This window comes from Spermophilus citellus (assembly GCF_964194105.1).
Source record: "Spermophilus citellus genome assembly, chromosome: 7".
Classification (NCBI taxonomy): Eukaryota; Metazoa; Chordata; class Mammalia; order Rodentia; family Sciuridae; genus Spermophilus; species Spermophilus citellus.
Genome location: NC_138188.1, coordinates 50448803 through 50473247, shown reverse-complemented (window position 1 = coordinate 50473247; position 24445 = coordinate 50448803). Strand labels below are relative to the sequence as shown.

Sequence of the window (24445 nt, the reverse complement as noted above, 5' to 3'; positions counted from 1 at the left end):
AGTTTGCATGACATATAGGACTCAAGGAGGCACTGCTTAGTGATCTGTGCCTTGTGGGGGTCCTAAATGGGCACTCACAGCAACTGTCATCTGCAAGGAAAAACAACAAGGAAAAACAACAAGGGTCTGTGTCAGCCTCCCATTGCTATGACAAAGTACCTGAGATAAATCAACTTACAAGGAGGAAAGGTTTATTTTGGTTCACAGTTTCAGAGGTTTCCATGGCCACTGGGCCCAGTCATTTTGGTCCTGTGGTTGCACAGCATATGATAGTGGGAATGAGGGTGGAAGAGGCCTCATGGCACCTCATGGCCACTGGGAAGCAAAAAGACAGAGGAAGGGACTGGGCCCACAGTCCCCTTCAAGGGAACCCAGATGACCTTACTGCCTTCCACCAAGGCCCACCTCCTCAGAGTTCCACCAGCTCCCCATAGCATGATGGGCAGGGACCAAGCCTTCAATACAGGGACCTCCAGGGGACATCCAAGATGCAAACTATGTTAACAAAGAATAGGGGGAGGGCAGAGAGAAGGTACAAAGAGGAATGGGGACTGAAATCAGGTTCCATGCATGTATGATTTGCCAAAATGAACCAACCTATAATGCTCTAAAAAAAAATCCAAATTACAGCTGGTTTCACTCCATCACAGATGAGGGACTGAGTCAAGCCACTGGGAAAGCCACGTAGAGCCACAAACGTGTTGGCCAAGGGTGTGGGAGAGCTGATGGGTGAGGACGAGGGGATGGTGGGTATCAACTGGGACAAGGACCAGCTGCAGCACTGGGGGGCTTGAGCTGGTTGGCACGGCTTCCTGAAAGGCTGAGCCTGACCCCTACCTGGAAGGACTGGCCCAGTGCCGTCCCTCTTGAGGAAGTAGTGAAAGTCTCTTGTTCTCATAAAAGATCTGGGACACCAGAGGACCAAACCAGACTGATGCGAGAGATACAGTTGCGTCCAGGTCCTCTCACCCCTACTGGGCCTGAAACTCAGGGTTCTCTGCCAGGCTTTCAGCCACTCTGCTGTTCCTATGGCCACTGGGTCCCAGATGCTGCTGCTGCTGCTGCACATGGAGGGTCCCCAGATACAGCCTCCCCTGAGCTGGCGAGATGGTGATCTGGCAAGGGTCTCCTCTCCCAGTAGCTGCCTGGAAGGCCATACACAGCCTGGGGATACAGGAGCTGGCATCATAGGATGGACCATGCCACCAGGGGAAGGAGGAGGAGAGGACACTAGGAACATCTCTCACACGGCTTCTCTGGAGATTACTGCACCCCCCAACAGCTGCCTGGCTTTGCTGTAAAGTGGTGGTCACCTCAGTTACCCGTCCCCTTGATGGTCCTCTTTTCTTGGACATCCCTCCTCACCCCCAAGGACCTGTCAGCATGTTAGATTTTGTTGTAGGCACTTTCTCAATGATCCTGGATTAAGATCTTAGCTATTTTAGTCCAAAAAATGAGTGGCGCACGGGTGTCATATACATAGCTTCATGCCTCTCTCCTCCCCATATTTTCAGCATCCATATGTGCTATGTTTCTGTTTGGAGGTTTGTACCAACACCAGTATCTTATTTCTCAGTACCTCCACCAGCTGGTGACTTCACAAAGACGAGTCCTTCTTGTCATAATCCGAACACCCAGCTGAGTACCTGGCCCAGAGCAGATGCTAACTAAATGCTTATTAGAAGTCTTCAGAAAAAGCAATGGTATGCAGGGAAAAGATGACTCATATAGGAGCTGGAATAACCTTGCTCAGCTCTTTCCTACCTGCCCATGTGATCCTGGGAAAATCACAAACTTATGGAGACTCATTTTCAGAATCTATAAAACAAGGGTAACATAATCTCTCAATATTGTAAAGACTGAATGAGATGCACTGTATTTAATAGCCTCTTTATACTGCAAAATGTTGTACAAATATCAGCTTCTGTTACTCATAAATGACTAAGTAGACACTAAATTAAAAGGGGGGTGGAAACAGACTTGGAGACCAGAGGGAAATATGAAGAGAGAAATTCAGTCATTACCCACAAAACTACTGGGGGCAAGATCTCATGCTTCTTCCTCCTTCCAGGCATGTAACCAACCAAGATATCAGCGTGCTATTTTTTTTTTTCTTTCATTTTCCCTAAATTTCTTTATTCATCAATTTTTTTAGACATTCACCAAATGCACATAGATACCAGCTATGTCTTTAGTCAGGAAAAGGGCACATGCACGGGCACTGCCCTGGGAGGGACAAAGTCTAGTCAGGAGGCAGACCCGCAAGCGGACTGATAATGGAGTGGAATCTGAGGCTTTCCAGCTGCACTGGAGGACCCCAAAGAGGACTGAGCAATTCTGAATGTTGGGTGCCACTGGGGAAGAGGAGGTGATGACCAGGGAAGGCTCCCTATGGAACGGGATCCTCTGGGGTGGCCCTTGAAGAACGCAGAGGGTAAAGAAGAAACATGCAGACCAAGGCAGGGGCCACCAGGCTGCAGAAGCCAGGTAAGGGCACCAAACAAAGACCCCGTGTGCAAGGGTAGGGACGTGACTCCGTAAGGGACAGGGGCCCACACAGCCATCTTCAGTGGGAAAAGATGGTCATATTCACACTGGAAAACTTTGCTTCTGTCCTCCATGGACATTGCTTCTGCTGCAGGCAGCTCTTCCAGCTGGAGAGGAGGCACAGGAGGAAGCTCTGGAACTCTACGGGTTCACCTGAATCAGACCCCACTGAGAACAGTGGCTCCCTGGGCTCAGAGCTCTCAAAGTACAACCATTAGAAGGCCTGTTAATACCTTGATTGAGATCTCACTTTTGTGATGTCCTAGGGACTGGGCGAGTCCCATATCCATTCTTCAAACAAGTGAAAATCCTAATGAGTCTAATCTGAACATCCAATGCTTTTATTAAAATATCCGCTACCTTGCTCCTCTAGCTCATCCCCAGAGGATTAGCATGGAATCACTTCCCTTCCTACGTGAGATCAGGAGAAGAAAGCCACATGTGTGGGTGACAGGCAGACATGGACGCAGGACTGGTCTGACACCCCCGCCATGTGGCCCCAACCACGTATGTGATGATCACTTTGAGGCTGGGTTGGCATCCCAATGTAAACTAGATTTCTTTTCTTTCTGTTTTATTTTACTTTTTAAAAACAGAGTCTCCATTGAATCAGAAAAAGTTAAATTCTGTTCCTTTGCAAATGAATTTCAACAACTTTATGTCAATCTCTTCTAAAATAAAGATACTTTAGGAACAAGACCTAAAGATTGAAGTTTAGGGGCTCAGAACCCCCCAAGACAAAACTCGAGGGCTCACTAAGGGCATAGCAGTGAGTCTCTCTTCCTCTCCAAGACATTCTTGTCACAACCAGCTTCCCAGTGCCTGTTCAAATAAATGACCCCAACTCGAGGAAAACCAGTGGGGGTCTGTGCTCTCCCTCAACTGACTCCCCCATCACAACGTGCCAGATACTAGATGTGCCAAGGACAGCATCTCTCCCCCCTTCCCCATGTGCCCCCCCACCCACCCACCATCATGGCCACCACCACCTTGCAATGGCAATACCAAATGCAAAAGGACTCTTGACCTACAAATACGTTCTTCAAAACATAATGGAAACAAATTACTGCTTAACACTGTGCTCTGTAGTGAAAGTTCTCTATGCTGCTACAAAGACACAGGAAGGAGAGTATGTCCCCTTGGGTGCTCTGGGTCCCCTCTCAACACTATCACGTCAACTTCAACTGTAAAAACAAAACAACAACAAACACCAAGTATTTAAAAATCTGCTATCTTTTAATCATATTTTCACGAATTCCAGGAAGAACATCATTGCAGTAATGTTACAAAAAAACAAAGAGGGACATTTGAACATGCAATTTTAAAAAATGGATTCACAGTGAAAATAATGTAAGTCAGTACTAAAATAGAGTTACTTGGTTTACTGAAGGGAAAAGGATTTTTTTCCTAATAATCTATTCACTTGGATTTTATTATGAGAATTTTTTTTTCTTGAAAGCTTTGAGGAAGTGTTCGATTTGTGCTACTATTGTTTTCAATCTGATGGAAGTCCCTCATTCTGGAAGCCATTATTTGCAATCTATAACTTATCAGAAAATTCATAAGTACAACAAAGAGCTTGGCAACGGGGTTCTTGTTACATACAAAGCTATTAGCAAAAATATGTAACAAAATTTTTGTAAAACAAACCATTTTGTCCCTATATACAGAAGTTTTGCTGTCTTCCAGCATATTCTAAGGGGGGAGGGGCTTGGGAGCAGCCATGCCCTCTTTGAATTCTCCTTCTGGTTGGGGTGAGGAAGTCTTAAAAGACAAAGGGAACTCTTTTAAACTTCTTTTAACTGAATTATAAAAATGTATCTGGGTTTCTCAATGTAGAAAGAAAAATGATAATGGCTTTGAACAAAGAATCATCCCTTTGTAGTTCACAGTCTCAACCGACTCAACAGAGAGTAAAACGAACATCTGACACAATCTGAGGACACAGGAAGGGCATTTTGGGAGTCACAAGCACACTGTAGCCAGGCTGCTGGGGGTTCACATCTAGGGCATGCACGTATCTCACAGGGCACAGTTCACAACACCTGAGGGTGGGCAGCGCCTAGGTACCCCGGAATGTCAGGGAGTCTACGTATAAACCCACACACAGGGGGACATAGGAAGTCAAGTGGAGACCAAGGTACAAGTTTAAAAATACACTGGAAAGTCATTTCAAAGCCAGGGATCACAGAGGTGAACACGCTAACGTTCTGCAGGACACCTGTAAACATTGGAAATGCAGCTTTGTGGAATTCACAGTCTCAAAAGAAAATAAATCTCTGGTTTATCGTCATTGCTTGGCTCAGTCTGCAAAACAGAACTATCTGAACAAAACTGGTCCACGTAGCCGTGGCGCAGGGCCGAGCAGGCCCCCTCGGGGATGCCGCGGCCCTCCAGGTCGCCCCCATGGGTGCTGTGCAGGTAACCTGCAATGTAGGAGCCCGTGGAGTGGCGGTTCCCGGCCGGGGCGGGGGCTGCAGGCTTGCTTCGGAGCAGCACTCCACCCCCTGGGTGGCCGCTGGGGCTCACCACCCTCTGCCTACTGGCTTCCTGCTTCTCCTTGGCACGGCTGGCGATGTTGCGCACTCGGCTCTGACTTCTGGATGACAGTTTTCTGACCAAGGCTCTGGGAAAAGCACTGGAGTCCTGCTTTGAATACAGCACCTGGCCGCTGTCTTCTTGCTCAAAGGACACCAGCTTCCGGAGCTGCTCCGTGAGTGCATCAGAAGGCCCCAAGGACTCTGCCTTCACGGTTATGCCCTTCTTATCTCTAATGCCAGTTGTAATGAAACTCTTGCTAATGCACTGATACTTGCTCTCGAAATTGCAGGCAATGTCCTCTGATGTTAAATCCCCCAGACTTTTGGATTTGCAAGGACTTGGCAGCTTTGAAGCAGGCATAGGTGGACGTGCTGACTGCTGGGACACAGGGGCATGCACATCTTGAACACTGGGTGGCTGGGACACCCAGACAGGGTTCATTTTTACATCTGAATTTGAGAAACAGTTATGAATAAAGCCAGCACCCTGGTAGGTTAGACAAGAAAGACTTCGATTTTTGACCTCTTGAATGTGGTTGACTATTTCAGGGACAGAAGGGTGGACAGTCTCTTTGCAGTAGCCATTTCTCAGACCTCTCTGACAGTGCTCCACCACACCCTGACTGTACTTCAGTTCTAACGGGGAAGCCAATTGACCTGTTTCCTCTCTCCTACTTTCATAGGTTGTTGGAGACAGGACTTCGGACTCCCCATCAATTTCCACAAGGCTGCTCTCTCCAGAATTCACACAGAGAGTGGGGTCGCCTATTACATCTCCCAACGTCAGATCAGGGGATAGGACAGGGCTGAAGCTCTTCAGTGGTCCCCAGTCTTCTCTGCCAGTAGGACTTCTTGGAAACCAGCCATGAGGAGCGTCAGGGGACCCAAGTAGCTTGCCCTCCATGGCCCTTGTCCTGGTTGTACCAGCAAGGTCATCCTCTGGTTTAATTTTAGAGACTGGAGCACCTGCTGCCTCACAAGCAACTGTCGCCAGTCTGGTGATCTCAGGCCCCGGGAAGGCGATCAGCTCAGGAGATGAGCACAGGAAGGACGACGTGGGCTTTCCCCTGCAAAACCCAGGCTGGAAGGGTGTTTTGAGGCCCTGGGGAGTTTGGCCTGACGTCAGGCTGTTGTTGGGAAGATGGGACGCTGCTGTGAAGGTAGTCTGATTACTGGACTCATCAAACTGGCCAATCAGGGCTGAGATGGAACTGCCTGGCTCATTGTCGTTTGTTAAAGTGACATTATCAATAAGATGGGAAATGTCACTCTCCTGCAGAATGGCAGTTGAGTGTAACTCGGGGACATCAGAACACAGCGCAGAGACATCCGACAGAGAAAAGGAGGTTGTGGCCCTGCCCCCACCCCGGCTGCCCTCCAGGCTCTTGATCTCCAGGGTGCTTTGAGACAGGGTGCTCCCCCGCAGCGTGCTTCTCCTCTCCCCGACGCCCTCTGTGTCCACCCTTCCTCTGGTTTTCACACCACGCACATCGCCTCGCTCGTCTTGTGATGGGTGAATGGCAGGATCTGGAGTCAAACGCTGCCTCGGGGAGAGGGACTTGCTGGGACAGTGGCTCTCCTGTCCATCTCTTGTCAGACTTGATTTGCTTCTCCCACCTGTGGGATCCCGCGCGCCTAGCTGCTCTCCTGTGACAGACACGTGGGCAGCAGAAACAGTGGCGGCCCCTTGGCTGGTGTCTTTGTGAAGGAGAGCACTGGAGGAGGAGGACAACTTTTTGTTGAAATTTGGAAAATGTGGGTCTTTTATACTTGCCTTCTCCTTTCTTCTGCCGTCCTTATCCTCTGCTGAATGAAACAAAAAAACATTTTAGGAGACACGTATCACTTTATGTACGACTTGCAAACACTCACGTTTGTCTTGAGACAGACAGATGAAGAATGTAAATCTGTTACACTGTGACAATATCAGTATGGATTGCATAGGCTTGCAACAGTGTCTGTGTGATGGATACATGGAAAATATACTGACAGGAACTCGCTGCCGCTTCCCTTTGAATGTCTATTACATCAGCCAGGGATGTAATATACATTGTCCAAGACACGCCAATGAGTTACCGTACTCTCACGGTGAGGATTACCTTCTGGTGCTTCCTATTCAGATTTGTACTACACAGAAGCATGGCAATAAAAACAGAACAAGACAGCTCTGTTAAAAAAAAAAAAGCATTGCAGTACCTGTAAGCAAGAAGCTATAAGCTTTCAAAGTCACACCTGTATCAGCACAGAGTCACAAACAGCAACATTTAAAAACCACCTTGGCAAAAGATGTAATTTAGCCCATTAATTTCTAAGACAAGTGGAAGGTACAGTAAATGCAGGAAGCTATGAGGATCTGTCATAAAGATAAGGAAGTGTTCATCAATTCTATGTCATTACTAATATCTGATATTTTGTTGGTCATATTTTTATTTCTAGTAAGCAGATATTATATGGTGTTCTCCCTTAAGAATGGTAGGAAGATGTCAGGCACAGAAAGGAAAACGGTAAAAACCACAGTTCACAGTAACCTGGGACCTCCTTATGGCCAAGACAGCATTGAGTGAGTAATTATACTTCATCAGACTTTCTATTTTGGTGGAGAGGAGGGCACCAGGGATTGAACCCAGGGGTACTTAACCACTGAGCCACATTCCTGGCCCTTTTTTATTTCGAGACAGGGGCTCACTATGCTGCTAGGGCCTCACTAAGCTGTTGAGGCATGCTTTGAACTCACGATCCTCCTGCCTTAGTCTCCAGAGCCATGGGGATGACTGGTGTGCACCACTACACCCAGCTTGATCATACTTTCTTAATGCCTTCTAAGACTTTTAGAGTCACCATATTCAAGAGACAATTTAACTTCTTATCAAATATTTTCCTGAGAAATTCTTTATCATAAAAATTTCTAAACCCCCCAGATTATAAACAATTAAATATCCCAGGATGTCACTGTTCAGAGATGGTCACTGTAGCTTTTGCAAAGGGATACAATAATGTCTGGCATTCTGTCTTCACTTAGTGTTTTTTGCTACAATACAACTTGAATCGCTGAATGACTAGGAATTGCTCCAGACTGCCATAAGCCCAATAGATAAGACTAAGTTATATAACTATTTTGAAATGTTGCTTTCTAACTCACCTAAATGGTATTAACATCTCAATTGTAGTATAAACAAGGTAAAATATTACCCATTTCTATTGAACGCAATTTTATCTTCCTAAAGATAGGGCTTTGAAATAAAGTTTACAGGACATATTTCATCTCTTCTCTGACTCTGCTCAAGCAAAACTTCAAACATTTAAACTCTCTTTTTCTCCTTCAAATAAATGGTTCAAGAATTGGTTTTTCTCCCTTGAATATCTTACAATAAAAACTGACATAAGTAAAATGAGAAAACAGAACATTAAAACTAATTTGATAAGAGCAAAGGGTTTGCTAAAGTAATCAAGTATCACTTTCTGCTTGTGTGAGACAATTCTGATTTAACTAAAATATATTTGTTCCAGAGATATCAGATGGATGTAATTTGGGCCCTTAAGTTACATAGAATGGGACAGAGAGTCACAGGCACAAGTCAAGAGCTCTTTGTCACCTTGAAATACAGTGAACACTCTTTATCAAGTTCTGGAGATGAATCTGTAATGCATTCAAATTAAGGAAAAGATGGTAGTGCCTGACCCTTATGCTTGTGGAGCCTATGACTAGGCAGGAGCCATAGTCAGGCCTCCATCTTCGTCAATACCCAAGATCAGGGAGGTAAGATCCAGGAAAACATTGCTTCAACCACCTCTGGAGGAAGCAAAGATTTTAAGTGAGGAGTTAGTTTGCTTTTACCATCTTGTTTTCTTTCCCTATAAACACTTTCAATCACAGAAATGTGTATGTGGTGGGGAAAGTAATACAACCATATTCAATCTCAGAAGAGTCAATATAGTTCTATTCAACCTCAGAACCACCAGTACCTATGGTGCCACCTGGAGGTGTTGCCTCCCTCTGTCACAGACCCACAACCTCCGGGCCACCATGTGATGGCTCCCATGGCCTTCACTGTCAATATCAAATGGCAATGCTATTGTAGGGCTTGAGGTGAGGGGGACATAGCACTTTTACCACTGTCCTCCCCAAAGTGTGAAACATACCAAATCATCTACTTTTCAGTATATTGCACTTTGTATGCAGAATGTCAACCCTGTTAAGATGGAATAGAGGCTGAAATGCAGGGAGAGAAACCAAAGCCTCTTACCCAGAGAGTTGTCTTTCCCATCAGGGTCTTTTGCCGTTTCAGATGCAGACAACGACAAAGCCCCCAGGAGACTTTTATCCACGGGCATAGAGACAGGGCGGGCTTGCAAGCTCCGCGTGGTCCTCCTCAGGATGCCATCCTGCTCTCTTGTGGCCTCCGACACCAAGTCCTTGATCTCCACCACTTCCTGGAAGCCCATCTTGCTCTTCTTCCTGCCTTTGGCTGGGGCGCTGGCCGTGCGACGCAGGATTCTGTCTCCAATCGATCGTTTCCGAACGTACTGGGAGCTGCTCTCTGAAGAGCTATGCCTGGGATTCTTATTGAACAGCCCCTTCAGGCCCTGCAGCTGCCTGTTCTGAAGACACAAAAGGACCCACCAGAAAGTCAGCACATGTGATCACACCAACCACTCGCTTTTGAAATGACAGCTCCATGAAAAATGAACACAAAACGAGGTTTTACAGCCACTGAAGGAAACTCAAACCAAGAAGACAGCCGCTCACAGCAGGTATGCACACGGGCATGCACATCCCGCCAGCCTCACGTCTGTGGGGGAGGCAGCCTCCAGCTTCACCAACCTCTCCCAGGAGCCTCCTTCCCAAAGATGCGGGTGGGAAGGTTCCCACAGTGAACAGCCTGCCACAGACGTCAGCCGCCCTGAAGCAACAGATGTGTGTTTCAAAGTGGGAAGCGGGAAGATGGAGTGACGTGAGGAAGCATGCCATGTGACCGCCCAGAGAGAAACAGGCCCGCAAGAACAAAGACCATGCGGAGCAACTACCTTGGTGGCTCCTAGAAAGTGCAATATAGTGTAACTGGGGTTGAGGATCAGAGGGCTCCACTGCAGGGAAGAACAGAGACACAACAGAACACGGTCTGTGCTCATTCCAGAAGACGAAACCAGGGGACAAGGGAGAAAATGCACAGGTTTCCGTCAACCCTTCTCCCAGCGCCGTGGTTTTTTCCCTTGGGTTTCGTCACAGTGACGGTAAGATTCATCACAGTAACGGTAAGACTAGCCACACTGCTGCGTAGTCGACACGCTGGTAGCTTTCTAAGGATAACAGAAGCCACGGGGGCCTCTGAGCAGTTGCAGGCCACACTTTCTGTAAAGAGGAGCACTGGACACACCATGGCTCTAGCCGGTGCTCTTTCAATCCCTCCAAGTCTCGTCTGGGCCTGAAAGTCCACCACGCCAGGCCTCCATCACTGGGAACGACCCAGGGAACTGCCTGCCAATCTGCAGGCCTCAAGTTTCCTCTGCAAATGAGGACAGCAGCAGCTGGAGAGAACTAAAATATACTCCCGGGTTCTTTTAAGTACTATGGATGGTTTCAAATCCATTTACAATTTTTAGGTTTTCAGTTAACACCAGCATCAAATGAACACAACCTGCCTAGGACTGGCCAAGGTCCCAGCCCAGTGAGAGCAGGTGAGGCATCAAGTATCCGAGACTAAACATTGCCCCCTGCAGCTACCTGGGGCTTTCTAAGGATTAAAATGAAATTCAATAAAATTTACCACTCGAATGATTACCTGAGAATTCAACAGGGCCCTCAGGTGTAAGGAATGCACGCCTGCCCCTTAACAGTGGAGATAGCAAGGGCGGGTGGGGACAGGGCTGGGACAGCAGGCTGGGTTTGCTGGGCTTCCCCACTGTTTTCCATTAAAGAGCAGCTTGTCAAATGTGCATGTTCCTCTGGTGCAATCTGCCAGTCAGTGACTTTGTTCAGGACCACGTTACTGTGGCTTTAAGACCCAGGGTCTTTCTCACCTTTCCATAGATTTCATTGATTGTTATGTGGACAAATATGGATGCTTCTGTGAGTCCTTCCAAATAGACATGCCGATAGCCTAAGAAAAGCAAAGAGAGTTGTCATCTCTTAGTGGAACTTGCATTTGGCTTTCCTAGAACTTGACTGCAGTTCTTTACGTTTTGTGAAGCACAGTAACAGTCACAGTTATCTCATGACACATACGCCATAGGTCCTGTAAACCAGGTCCCATGTTAAATCTTCCAGAGAAAAAGGAATGGTCAGTACAGAGAGAAAAGGCCACTCATACCTACCGGGCACTAAGCTGCTGAAGGTCACAGTCCTTTGTCCCACAAAGTCTCGCCCAATGGGATCGTGATCCCATACCAGGAACCGAACCAAAGCTATTTCCGGCATGTGCACTGTAAATGTCAGGGTTTCTTCCCACACGGGGTTAAATCCTCAGAGAAACAGGGGAGAGAAATCAGAACAGCTGAGGGCTTTCCTGGAAAGCAGCATGTCTGCAGAGCAGACACTGAAAATTGCTTGCAATGGTTATTAGAGCCGTGAAGATGACCAAGCCATTCCAGGATGTCCTACTGAAGCCAAGCCTTGGAGTTGACCCCACTGCCAGAAAATAATGGGTAAGAAAATTGCCTGTAAATGATCATATCAATTCCATTAATCTCTGATGCCCAACTGTAGGGGAAGCACTATAATATTCAGAATGCTTCAGTAAGTTCCAAAATTGTAACAGTGATCTGAGAATATTTTAGCAAAAACAAAAAAGAATGTTTCCTCCCAAGAGAATGAGGCTTCTCTCCCACATAGTAACCACCAAAGACCTTCGCATGAGGTTCTTTGCAGTTAACACTGTTACACACATACTGTCCCCCTTCATTCCTACAGCAACCCTCAAAGAGTGGCTGCGTAGGATCTGTGGTTTCCAGCATGGTGATATTTAAGAAGTGGGGCTTGGAGAAAGGTCATCAGATCATGTGGGGTATTGCCCTGGGGAAAACCTGATGTTGTTCCCATGGGACCTCGGTCAGCAACCTAGAAGGCTGGTATGAAAGAACAAGCCTGGCCCTGCCCTGCTCTCCTACTTCCTGTGCTCCCCTATCATCTGCCCTACTCTCCTACTTCCTGTGCTCCCCTATCATCTCCCACTTCTGCCATGTGTTCCTGCCATGTGACGCAGCCAAAGGAACTCTTTTGCTATTTGGACTTTCAGTCTCCAAATTTGTGAGCTAAATAAACCTCTTCAAGTAATGAGGCTCAGGCATTTTGTTATAGCAGTAGAAAACAGACTATGACAAATACTAAAAGGTAAAATTACATTTATTTGTTGGTGAAATCCTCTCAGATAATTATAAAAACCAATAGAAATTTAAGTACTCTATTAGTTTCTGGTTTTTCCTTCCTAAAAAGTGAAAATATGTCTTGTTAAATGCATGTATTCAGGAGGTATCAACCACTTTGCCCTATAAAAAACCTCAAGCTAATGAAATAATTATAGGCTAAAAATCACTGAGAGGCTCTCCTGAACAATAGAGGAGATTCTCCTTTTGTTGACTTTGTAATGACCTCTCAGTTACATCTGTGACTAAGAAAAGAAAGAATAATTTATTGAGCACTGGTAGGAAAATACAGTATAGGAAGATGGCTTTCTTAAGCATGTTACTTGATAAATAAGAAGTGTGACCTGCTCTTAACTGCTACCATCAAGGTCTCCCGATGAATCACAAATTCCTCAAATGTTTGGATGAACGTGGTTTAAAAATTATTTTAGCATATTAACAACTAGAGACTGAGAAAAATAAGTATGTAAAATGTTTACCCAATGGATGAACAAACACATAAAATTTTAGACTACAAAGAGAAAAACTCTTTATGAGAAAAACGTGGCCCGTTGGCCACAGCACACATTGGGGAAGTAAGCTCCCAGCACACGCTGGGCTCATCTTTAGTTTCACATCCCCACAAACTAAACTCATGGCAATTGCAGATCCTAGGAATGTGCTGCTCTGCTAAACAGGAAGAATTTTCTCTTTCCAGGAAGATTCTAGTTCTAGAACATTCTTGCCACGAGTGAGCCCAGGTCTTCCCCTTACCATTGTCGTCCACCACTCGAGTCTGATCTTTACAGCAGTCTACTGGCAGTCCGATAATCTCAACCTCAACAAACGGGTCGATGATCTACGAGTGCAAAGAAAGTATCGATAAAAACAATACATGTTAGGCTGGGGTTGTAGCTAGTGGTGGCGTGTTTGCCTCATGGGGGTGAGGCCCTGGGTTTGGGCCTCAGTACCACATCAAAATAAATAAGTAATAAATACAGAAATTGTGACCATCTACAACTTAAAAAAGAAGTACATGTCGACTCGAGGGCTCGTTATTTTGGGAATACTGGCTATAATGTCCACATCTCAACAATAAACAATTTTACTAGGCAGTTGCTAGGTGTAGCAGAAGCAGATACAGGAGGCAGGAATAACAGAAAGGATGCTAAATCATTGTTAGGTGATATTTGCCAATGTTGCATACACTATACCCATGAACCTACAATTTCAGCCCAGGGTCCATACCCAAGAGAAAAGAGGTTTGCCCAAGGACAGATGCTCTTGGCGGCTGTATCCCTAACAGTGGAGCATTGGAAGCCACCTGGATGTACCATGGGAGATGACTCACTGTGGAATAGCCATTCAATAATGTTACACAAAAATTTTAAAACAGAACAAAATACTGCCTTGTGGACATAATGGTGGAAAGTCAGACGTAAATGAGCACTTACAAGGAGAATCCGTTTACATCAAGTTGTCAGTAGGTAAACCTGCTCTGTTGCCATGGGGCTGGCGTTCACTATGGGGTTGGGGGAGATGCCAAGGTGGGAGGTGGGTGGCGGCTTTCTAGGCCCCGGATGTACTCTTGACCTGGGTGGCTTAGAAACCCATTAAGCTGTCCATTTATATATATACACAATCAATATATATATGCCTTAAAGAAGTTAAATTGATTGTGTATTTTAATGTAAACTTAAAAGTATTAAGATTAAAAAAGTTAAAGTTTAAACACGTATGCACATCTCATCTGCTGCACACCCTCTGTCCAGGTAGGAGGCTGCTTGCTGGTCCTCTGTGAGTGCTCCTCTGTGGGGCAGGTCCTGGGCGATGAGCAGGGAGGAAACAAAGACCCAAGACCAGGGGGAGCTGCTCTGGGAAGGCCTAACAGGGAGCGCCCTGGACGCCCAGGAGCATTTAGGAGCTCGGAGAGTGCTGTTGTTGCGGGAGTATGAGGGCAGCCGTGGCGGGGACCAAGGGCTGAGCCATGACAGGAAACAAGGGGACGAGGCTAGGCACAGTCCTTTTCATTTCTAAACACAGGATCATAGTTCAGTCTTCGTCTATGACTTGTTTTTTAGGCCACCATGTTTTCCCTTGAACAGAGCTTCGTGGTAACCTGGCTGCTGGGATTCTGGAGGACCTAACGAAAACATTTCTGGCCTAAGAATCCAGCACCGCAGGCCTGGAGAGCTACCTACTGCCTAAGACGGGGTCTCCGGTGCTGGCTTGGGTGTGTCCTGTGACCGTGAGCTTCAGCTTCCGCGTCTGTGAGCCTGAGAGCCACGTCTACCAAATCCCCTGTAATCAGGTGAGACCCCCACAACACTGGACTCAGACAAAGGGAGCAAGGCTGGGGAGACTCCAGAGGCAGAAGTCCCTGGAGCCAGTGGCTGCAGAGATGTATGCTACAAGTGGGATAAGTGTCCCACAAAGGCCCGGTGTTTAGAGCTTGGTCCCCAGGGAGACACTGTAGGGAAGTGGTGGGACCCTTGATGAGGACTTTGGCGCAGGTCCTTAGGTCACTGAGGTGTTGCTTGGCAGGGGGCTGTCCCTGCTCCTCCTCTTCCTTTTGGTTTCCTCCTGATAAGGTGAGCAGTGTCCTTATGCCAATTCTCCTGCCAGGACATGCAGCCTCGACAGAGGCTCAAAGCAGAGGGGCCAACCAATCACAGCCTCCTAAGGCTCAGGCAATAACAGGATGGCATCAAATCAAAACGCTTCTGCACAGCAGGAGACAAAAGCATGAACAGAGCCTAGAGAACGGGAGATCCTCAGATAGGGGATTAATATCCAGAAGACACCAAAGAACTCAGAGAACTTAACCGCCAAGACCAGAAATTCCAATCTATACATGGGCAAATGAACTAAAGAGACACTTCTCAAAAGAAGAAAAGACATGGCTAACAAACATGAAAAACTGTTCAACATCTGTAGCAATCGGGGAAATGTGAATCAAAACCACACTGAGATTTCATCTGACTCCAGTTAGAATGGCAGCCCTCAAGAATACAAACAATATGCTGGAGAAGATGTGGAGGAAAAGGAGCACTGTAACACAGCTGGTGGGATTGCAAATTAGCACAACCACTCTGGAAATCAGCACGGAGTTCCTCAAAAGACAAGGCATGGACCCATCATATGACCCAGCTATAGCACTCCACGGCATCTATCCTGAAGAATTACAGTAATCATGCGACAGGGACACATGCACACCCCTGTGTACGGAGCACAGCTTGAGTGATAGACCAGCCCTGGGAGGAAGGACTCGAGCACAGGAAGGGCCAACAGGTGGGGAGAAGATGGGCCAAGAAGGCCAGGATCAGCTGTGAGCCTGTGACCCTGTGGAAGGAGGCTGTGGTCACAGAGGGCAGCATTTCCACTGGACCACAGAGGTGCCGCAGAAGACAAGGAGCACGTGGCTGGCAAGAGGTGAGAAGTGTGGGAGGATGGACTGGTTCTTGGATGGTGGCTCTGTCGGCAATGAAACCATCCTCTGTACCTGGCCTCATTGCCAGGGTCAGTCTTGAACTCCGGGAGAGCTGGCTATCAGGGACTCAAGCCCCCAACATAGGCACAGTCCAGCAGGCACTGTGTGACATGCCAGTGTGTCCACACCAGAGGAGCTGAGGCCGGTGCCCACCTATGAACACGGCTGTGCACACATGCCCAACTACGTTTCAGAGGAAACACCAAGAGGATGGAACAATCTCACCATGAGCCCTCGGCCACTCAGGGCCCCCCTGGCTCACCTCACCGCGGTCTCCGAACATGGAGTCTGGAGGCTTGGGCAGCTGCTGTCCACTGATCACTTTCAGGATGAGCTGCTTTTTGGGGTTGGCAGGAAGTGGATCGCCAGAGAAAGGGTTGAAAGTACCTAGGCCAAGAGAAGCGGAGGCCAGTCAGTGGGAGGAAATACACAGAATCAAGCTCGCAAAACAAAGAACCAATATGAGCAAGTCATGAGTGTGTCCTAGGACAATAGAGTCATCTCATATCTGGGCTCAGCTTGTGCCAGAGGCTGTGCCAGCTGGGTCTCATCAGAACCCATGCCCCAGAGGCTCTGATGGCCCAACAGCAAGCCATGACTGTAGTGCCACCAGGGTGCGCAGGAAGAGGAGCCCTCTCATGTTCTACACAGCACAGCAGGACAACCATGTTGACAACATAAATGAATATTTCAAAATAGCTAGGAGACGATTTTGAATGTTCTCAATACAAAGAAATAAGTCTGAGGAGGCAGATATGCCAATTACCCTCATTGGATCATTACACACTGCACCCCATCAACATGTACAATTACTACATGCCAATTAGAAATAAAAATAATTTTTGAAGCTGTGTTGCACAACACTGGGGTCTCACAAGGGCATCTTTTGACAGAGTTCACCTGCACTGAGAGACACAGCTGAAGTTCACGCCCACCTTTGCACATTTGCTGGGGCTTGAGGACGTAGCCGCAGTTGCCATTGGTCTTGAACTTGGCGCGGTTCAACTGCATCATTCGCCCTTCAGACTGGTAGTTGAGTGCCACTGTGTAAGTTCAAAGTTTGAGAGAGTTAGCAAGGCGGGCAGCAGTCAGAGCACAGAGCGCGGCTCTAGAGGCACGCACCTAGCTGGCAGCCCGCGTTCCAGTAGGGCAGAGGGTTGAAGTTACTGGAGTCGATGCGGTAGGCCGAGGGGTAGATCCTCGTGAGCTGTTTTTGGTTGTAGATCATGAACTGCTCGGATTTCTGCTGGACCACCTGATGTGCTCTCGTTTCACTGAAGGATAACACATTTCCCGTGGTTCCTGGTGGTTTTCAATAAAGAAAATAGAAAAGTGAGAACTGCAGAAAATAAGCATCCCTCACGAAAGACTACAATTTCAGTGTTCACGGAAAGCAGTGAAAAGGCAGACTCCCCCTGCTCCGTGAAGAACCTTAGTCTTACTAAATTCAACAGAGTCTAGCTGCAAGAACAATTCGCACATGGTGGCACCCCCTAAAATCAGACCAGGCTCAGCCACCCCACCCATCTCATGGGCAGGTCTGGTTAGAGTCAGAGTAAAGAATGTGACACACAGAAAGCAACTGAGGCAGGCAGCCCAGGTAGTACAGCTCTCGTCTGTCATGTGAACGGTCACCACTATGACTGGCCAAGACTCGGCTACTGTCACAATGGTAGGTTACAGTCTGTTTGCATATCACGTGAGGATGCAGTTCACTCACTACACATGGAGAAACCACAGGACAAAATTAAATCATCCATGAAGGCAATTTTAGACCAAAGTTGATTCATTTAACACCAGGGTAGAAGGGATTCCTGGCTAAGAAAGACCCATAAAATTCCATTCCTCTGACTCTTGCCAATCTAAGGCCAAATCAGAACTGTGCACTTGGTATGGCACCTGTCCATATCTGGGTTCCACGTTTTCCCCAGAATTCCATCTTCCAATAACACATGGCTACCTGGTTAGCATGAGAGGTAAGAAAGAAAAACTATTTCTAGATGCATGACTCAAACAGATAAAGACCACAATGGAGAAATAAAACTACGTTCCTAACTTATTCCTGATAACCATGGACATTCATTTAAAAGGCACATGTGAAACATGCACTAACTGATAACATCCAGGGTCTGAGAAAGTAAAGGAAAAAGACCATCGAGGAAAAATCAAAGTTGAGGTTTAAAGCTGATTTGAATAGAATTTGGAAGCAAGAAATAATAATGGAAAAAGGACGATCAAAGGGCACTGAAAAGAAACACAGTTTCAGAAACAAGGATGATCATCTACTTAGCCAGGCTTATAAAATGAAAACAAGACAGGTGAAACCAGGTGCCACCTTTCCCAAGGTCTCTGTGTTGACTATCATGGAAGGCTGGGGTTGAGGGCACTTCGAGTTTGGGGGTCATGATGAAGTAAACCTCCGCATATGCCCCACCCTTTCTTCTCAAGCCCACATTCTGAACCGTGTTTACCGTGCCCTATCACTGCTCCTTCACAAATCTCCAAACCCCATCCCTGAACTGACCACTCCTATGTCTTCTGGGCCTGTTGGAAAAGGGCAGCCCAGAAGGAGACCCATAAGTGCCCACAACTGGACAGAGATAGAAGGTCCTTGAAACCAGGAGATGAACTCTGGTCTTGCTGAGCCAAGTGGGCCTGAACCACAGCTAGACTGGACATGTTTGTTGGCACACACGGCCCCTCGGACACCTGCTGTCCTCAGGGTTACTAACAGAATTGTGTCATTTTGCACAAGGATAAGCTACACATTATCTATTGCTCATTTTGTGGCTTAAAAAAAAAAAGACAAAAACAGCTGAAGTTTAAGAGCTAAATAGCACCAAAGATTATTTTCCATTCAGCTAATAGGTTTATGTTTCCCAAAGGCAATTACCTGAAAGATTCATTCTCTAAGACAAATGTACCTTTAACTTCATTCAACTGAGTTTATTTTTGAGCTGTGGGCAATTTTAAAAATGTGTATTCACTTGCTGAGAATCTTAAGGTTTCTCATAATCTCACATGTGAAATCAATTTAAATCTTGAATAGCTGTCACCATCTGAAGAAGGAATCAACTCCAAGAGGAAGAAAGACAATTTCTATTCTTCAAATAGAAAAAGACAGACTCATGGAGCACAGCAGAGAAGAAGTCATGGATGATGAATCCTGAAGATTTCGGGGACCCAAGCCTCACCACTGAGCTGCTGAGAAACTGGAGACTCTGATCTACATTCCATTTTCACTAAAATCAAAATTAGTTTGAAGCACCAAGTGGCCATAGGTTATTTCAATATGCATTCCATAACTCCATGGAATAGAAGACAAAGGAAAGAAGCAAGCAGAAGGCAAATCAAGGGTGAGAGAAGGCTGCGACTAGAATTTCTCAGCTTAATATGGCAACTGAGAAATTTTTAAAAAGAGTCGGTCCTGCTGAACTTTCTGCTTTGTGTGAAAACTTCAGTCTATGGATTAAACTACTTTAATCAAAGTCAAAACATTCAGTGAAAAAATGCAGGGCCTTCCAAAGTGCTAGTTTAGCCAATTAATTTGTTATTTCTTCTGGTCACTCACACTCAGAATAGCCACCTATGACCTATTCTTCCAGGCTGGGTCTCTCCAGCATCAGGGAAAGGTCCTGCCCTCACACACTGATCTTTTTATAATACTGAAATCCTCCTTGGCCCTGTGGGAACCTTCTCTGCCTGCCTGCGTGTCAATTAGGCACCACCATTATCAAGACAGCCCTCCACGGGAGCTCAGAACTATATCAGCAATCATTTTCCTGACACTCAGATCAGACTCTACATAGTCCCAGGAATGCACAACAATGATAGGATTAGCAAAGAATTAATTCAGAATTGACAAAGAAAGGTCAAGAGTGTTTCTACGGAGCGGAATGAAAACTCTCTGTCCTTACCGTCGTCCACTATGTCCTGGGCGGCCACGGAGTTTGTGTAGACCACCAGGTCGGAGAGCTCCCGGCACAGCTTCATGGTCTTCCTCCTGCGGCCCAGCCTATGGAGCACACACCCGAGGTCCCGGACATGTTAGAGCTGCAAAGGCTTAACTATGGGCTCCCCCACTTTCTCTGCTTAAGAGAACAAATAAGGACCTTGCCTGGTCCTGGTGGAGCCGAAAGGAAAACCCAGCGTATCCCAGCTGGGCGCCCCTTCCACCACATCGTCCTGCAATGTGTTACCCGCGGCTCTGCCATCCACACCAGCTTCTCCTGCGTTGGTGGGTTCTGTTGTGAAGGGCTTGGACCCCCCCACCATCCCACCCCACACATCTGGGGTCAACTGCAGGGAGGGCAACAGAAACCCTGCACCGTGGGCCAAAGATGATACATCTAAAGGGGAAGGCACGGCCATTTCCATAGTGATGGCCTTATAAACATGTAATTACAAGTCTTTTTTTTCTTTATACTTTTTTCATACACATTTTTTCTTTTTTCTTTTTGGGTACCCAAGATTGAACCCAGGGACATTCAGCCACGGAGCCACATCCCCAACCGGTTTTTTATTTTGAGGCAAGGTCTTGCTAAGTTAGGCCTCTCTAAGTTGCTGAGGCTGGCTTTGAACTTGAGATTCTCCTGCCTCAGCCTCCCAGGCTGCTGGGATTGCAGGTGTGCACCACTGTGTCTGGTTTCTTCATATTCTTTAACTTTCTTAAAACTATGTGAGGTCATGATTAGAACTTACAAGACACCTCATGTATGCATTCTGCATCAAGGGATGCTCTTTTTAGTCTTCATCTCGAGACTAGACCAGGTTAATGGAGTCCCAAAGGGACACCACCAGAGACGCTCGGGCTCTGGCAGCTGTAATGTGCAACTCTACAACTGACCCAAGAGCAGCATGTGGCATGACTCCAGGTGATGTCCACCATGATGCCTCAGGTCAACATCACGACTGGTGTGGCTCAACACTGTCCCTCCCCTGGCTGTGTTTCAGAGGTAAGCTTTCCTCACTCCTCTGTTCAAGAACATTTATAGCAGAGGTCTTCTGAAAGGTAATGCTATTTGCCTTTATCCTTTACTAGTATCTGATTTCTGTTCCCTCAGGGAACACACTCGTAGGATCACACACGCTTTCTCTGATCTTACTCATTAGTTACTACTTTATGTATAGATATCCTGTTGGAGCTCAAATATATAGTCTAATTCAGCACTAAAGTTTTATATCTACAGGTCCCTGTGCTTCTAATTTCAACTTTCAAAATAAAGATACAGACATTCATGTATGTATTCATTCTGGCTATGACACAATTTGCATTCCTTCGTGAAACTTGTTGTATAAATGAAACACCAAGAAATCCCATATCAGATCATGTCACAATTTGGGTTCTGAAAATATGGTCATTTCACTCATCACAAAGATTATTGGCAATAATAATTTTTAAAAACTGATAGCTGATATTTTTGAGCACTTATTTTGTGGGGCCAAGGCTGACTACACTATGCACTTAATCATTCTAATATCCCTAAGAGAGAGACACAAACAAGGACCTCAACTTGCCCATGTGAGAGTTTGGAGGAACGGAAACATGACATCTGGCGAGCTCAGGTCCCTGCCTCTGAACATGAGCCCAGCACCCGTCATGCCCCTTGTCTCCAGTGGCAGCCCCTGTCCACTCATGTCCATTCCCCCCTTCTCTGAAGATGCCTTTCCCCTACAGTGGCCACAGCGAGCACTTATCACCACCTCATTAAAATCCAGGTCGGGTGACAGGTTCCCTGCATGTGCTGCTACCTTGAATCCAGTTGACCTCCACCTTTCACCTGAGCACCATGCCCTGGGATTCACTCCTCCAGACACACACAACTGCACAACCAAGCTAGCAGGATAGAGAGCCTCCTACCTGTACAGCTGGCCAGGATTCTGCTGAGCGTCCTCCTCGTCATCAGTGCTGTAGGATTTAGACTGCGACTTTGAGGTTTTCTGTCAAAAATAATCACAGTAAACTTAATAAAACTTACCAAATGAGGTGCATCTACAGCATAAAGGAAAATGACTGGAGACACACACACACACAGGGGCTGGGGTTTAGCTCAGTGGTAGAGTGCTTCCTAGCATGTGCAAGACCTGGGGTTCAGTCCTCAGCACCAAACGCACACCTACACACTAACATGGAGGGAAAAAAAACTGACCAAATATTGCAGCTCGCTTCACTGTAAAATAATAAGCACTATGAAATAATAAACTATATATATATATAAAATGATGCAGGACTGAGGATTTTGTGTTCAGAAAACTAATTTCTAAGCCACATAAAACTGAAAACTTAGGAAAACCTTATCAGTCATGTATTTTGAAGTTCTCTACAAGGGTGAGGGTCAAAGTTGCAATATATAGTTAAACAATTATAAGGGGGAAATTTTGTTTCATGTAGGAAGCCCACTATTGATTAATGAGTGATAAAAGGCAGTTTGGGCATTAAAAAAAGAAAGAAAAAAGAAAAGAATAGTCACCATCCCTGGCTTTGATCAGTGCACTCCAGCAACCATCCAAGTCACACTATTGTTTGGAGATCATGACCCATTTTATTTCCAGTAGCACAGTAAATACCGCCGGCCCAGGATGCAGGCTGAACAGCTCCAGATGTGACATAAGGTCTTCTAGGCGGATCAGAGCTCAAACACAAAGCCTTTTGGGTACCATGTGGTTTCATCCCCGCCACTTCAGGGACAGCTCTAATCCTTAGGCAGCACACAGTACAAGTGATGGAGAGGGACCCAGTAGTTGTGAAAACTTTGCCATCAAAACCAAAAAAGCTTCCAGAGACAAAGGTAAGAACTTCAGAGTGCTCTGGACACCTGGAAGGGAGTCTATCCCACATGCCATGACCACGTCAGTTTCCAGATTTTCTCATACCAAATAAAAGAGGCTACATGGGGGACTCGGCCACGGCCACACTGACAGGGACAGGCTGGCTTGGTTGGAACTTTCTTGGAGTTATTTATGCCTGAGCAGTCTGGACGTGGGGCGTCCATGTGCAGCGTCCACTCTCGCATCCAGCTCAGCCCTCAGCTGTGCTCTGGATAGCTGCCTTCCCTGGCTGCCTCCAGTGTCTCTAAGGCAGGCGTGGCAACTCCTGTTTTACAGGATTACAGTTGTGGTAACTGAGTGAGAGGACACAGAGGCCATCCTGTAAGCCACGCAGACGAGTTTTCAACGCAAGAGGAAACCCTTCACACTGATCCACACAGTCCTGGGGACAACTCTTCACACTCGTGACTTAGATGTGCTAAACCCTCACATTATAGTAGCTCAAGTGCCCCCCTATACACCCATGTTGGGAGATCATCTTAATCTTAATGATATGTTGTTTTCAGAAGTGAAATAGTCTCAGGAGCACTTCAAGTACAAGGTCAGCTGGGGCAACTTAGCAAGACCTGTCTAAAAAATTTTTAAAAAATAGGCCGGGGATGTACCTTAGTGAAAGATCTCTTGCTTAGTATGTGCCAGGCCCTGGATTCAATTCCTAGTAACACACACACACACACACACACACACACACACACACACAGTGAAATGAAATATTCTCTAATTCTACATATAAAGGTTAAGCTCCCTTAATCCAAAAATCAAAAATGCTCTAAATTCTGAAATGTTCTGAGTGCTGACATGGCACTACAGGTGGAAGATTCCACACCTGACCCCACAAGATGGGGCATAGCCAGGACACAGGGGCACTGAAAATACTGAGTAAAATCACCTCAAGACCTTGAGTATACAGTGTACGTGAGACAGGAATGGATTTCTTGTTTAGACTTGGGTTCCATCCCCAAGGTACCTCATTATGTATATGCAAGTATCCCCAAATCCTCTCCCCCAAATCCTTAATCCAAAATGTTTCTGGTTGCAAGGATTTCAGATAGAGATATTCAATCTGTAGTTAGTAATCTGAGGTATTGCAATAATAAATCTGTAGTTTTTGTTATAAAAAATAAAAAGCAGAAATGAGAAATGAATCACCAATGACATATAACATCTGGAGATCTGATGATATATTTTTCATAATTTCAGTTTTGATGCATCAAAACTGGTTATTCCCCAAACCCATTTTTCTAAAATGGTTTTTCCAAAAACCCATTTTTCATATTACTTTTTTATTTAATGTTTCCATGTTGAGGTCTTCAGAGAAATCATCTTTCAATGGTTGTATAATTGCCCATTATGCAAATGAATCGTGGCTTACACAGTCTTTATGAATGAATATTTTGGCTGCTTTCAATTTGGGGTTGTCCTGACTGATTTGTCCAGCCCATTAACAAATCACCCCACTGACCAGCAGGAAATCCCAGTATGACATTTCTTACAGGAGTAGAAATGGGCTCACAGGAACCCCGGATGTAACTTGCAGTTCACAATCCCATAACTGATTTCTTGCACATTTTTTTGCCTTTTCCGTGATGTGTAACATGCATTTGGGAACACACCAGTCATGAGTGCACAAGGGAAGCCACTCCTGCAGGGACATGGACCATCGCCTGCCCCAGAGGCAGCCCAACCCTCCGATTCACCATCA

At 46.2% G+C, this 24445-nt stretch overlaps 1 protein-coding gene across 1 annotated transcript in view; it reads right to left on the bottom strand.

The window, feature by feature from the left end:
* Nucleotides 1-3811: 3811 nt before the first annotated feature.
* Nucleotides 3812-24445, bottom strand: part of PLCH1 (phospholipase C eta 1) — a 215821-nt gene continuing 195187 nt past the window's right edge. Inside the window, exons 14-24 of the mRNA XM_081302587.1 lie at nt 21776-21855; nt 19833-19930; nt 17038-17217; nt 16851-16958; nt 16178-16302; nt 13200-13284; nt 11400-11546; nt 11106-11185; nt 10113-10172; nt 9332-9686; nt 3812-6893 (exon numbers count right to left, since the gene is read on the bottom strand). Of these exons, the coding sequence (XP_081158713.1) occupies nt 4801-6893; nt 9332-9686; nt 10113-10172; nt 11106-11185; nt 11400-11546; nt 13200-13284; nt 16178-16302; nt 16851-16958; nt 17038-17217; nt 19833-19930; nt 21776-21855 (3411 nt within the window). The 3' untranslated portion in view covers nt 3812-4800. The remainder of the gene's footprint in view (nt 6894-9331; nt 9687-10112; nt 10173-11105; nt 11186-11399; nt 11547-13199; nt 13285-16177; nt 16303-16850; nt 16959-17037; nt 17218-19832; nt 19931-21775; nt 21856-24445) is intronic.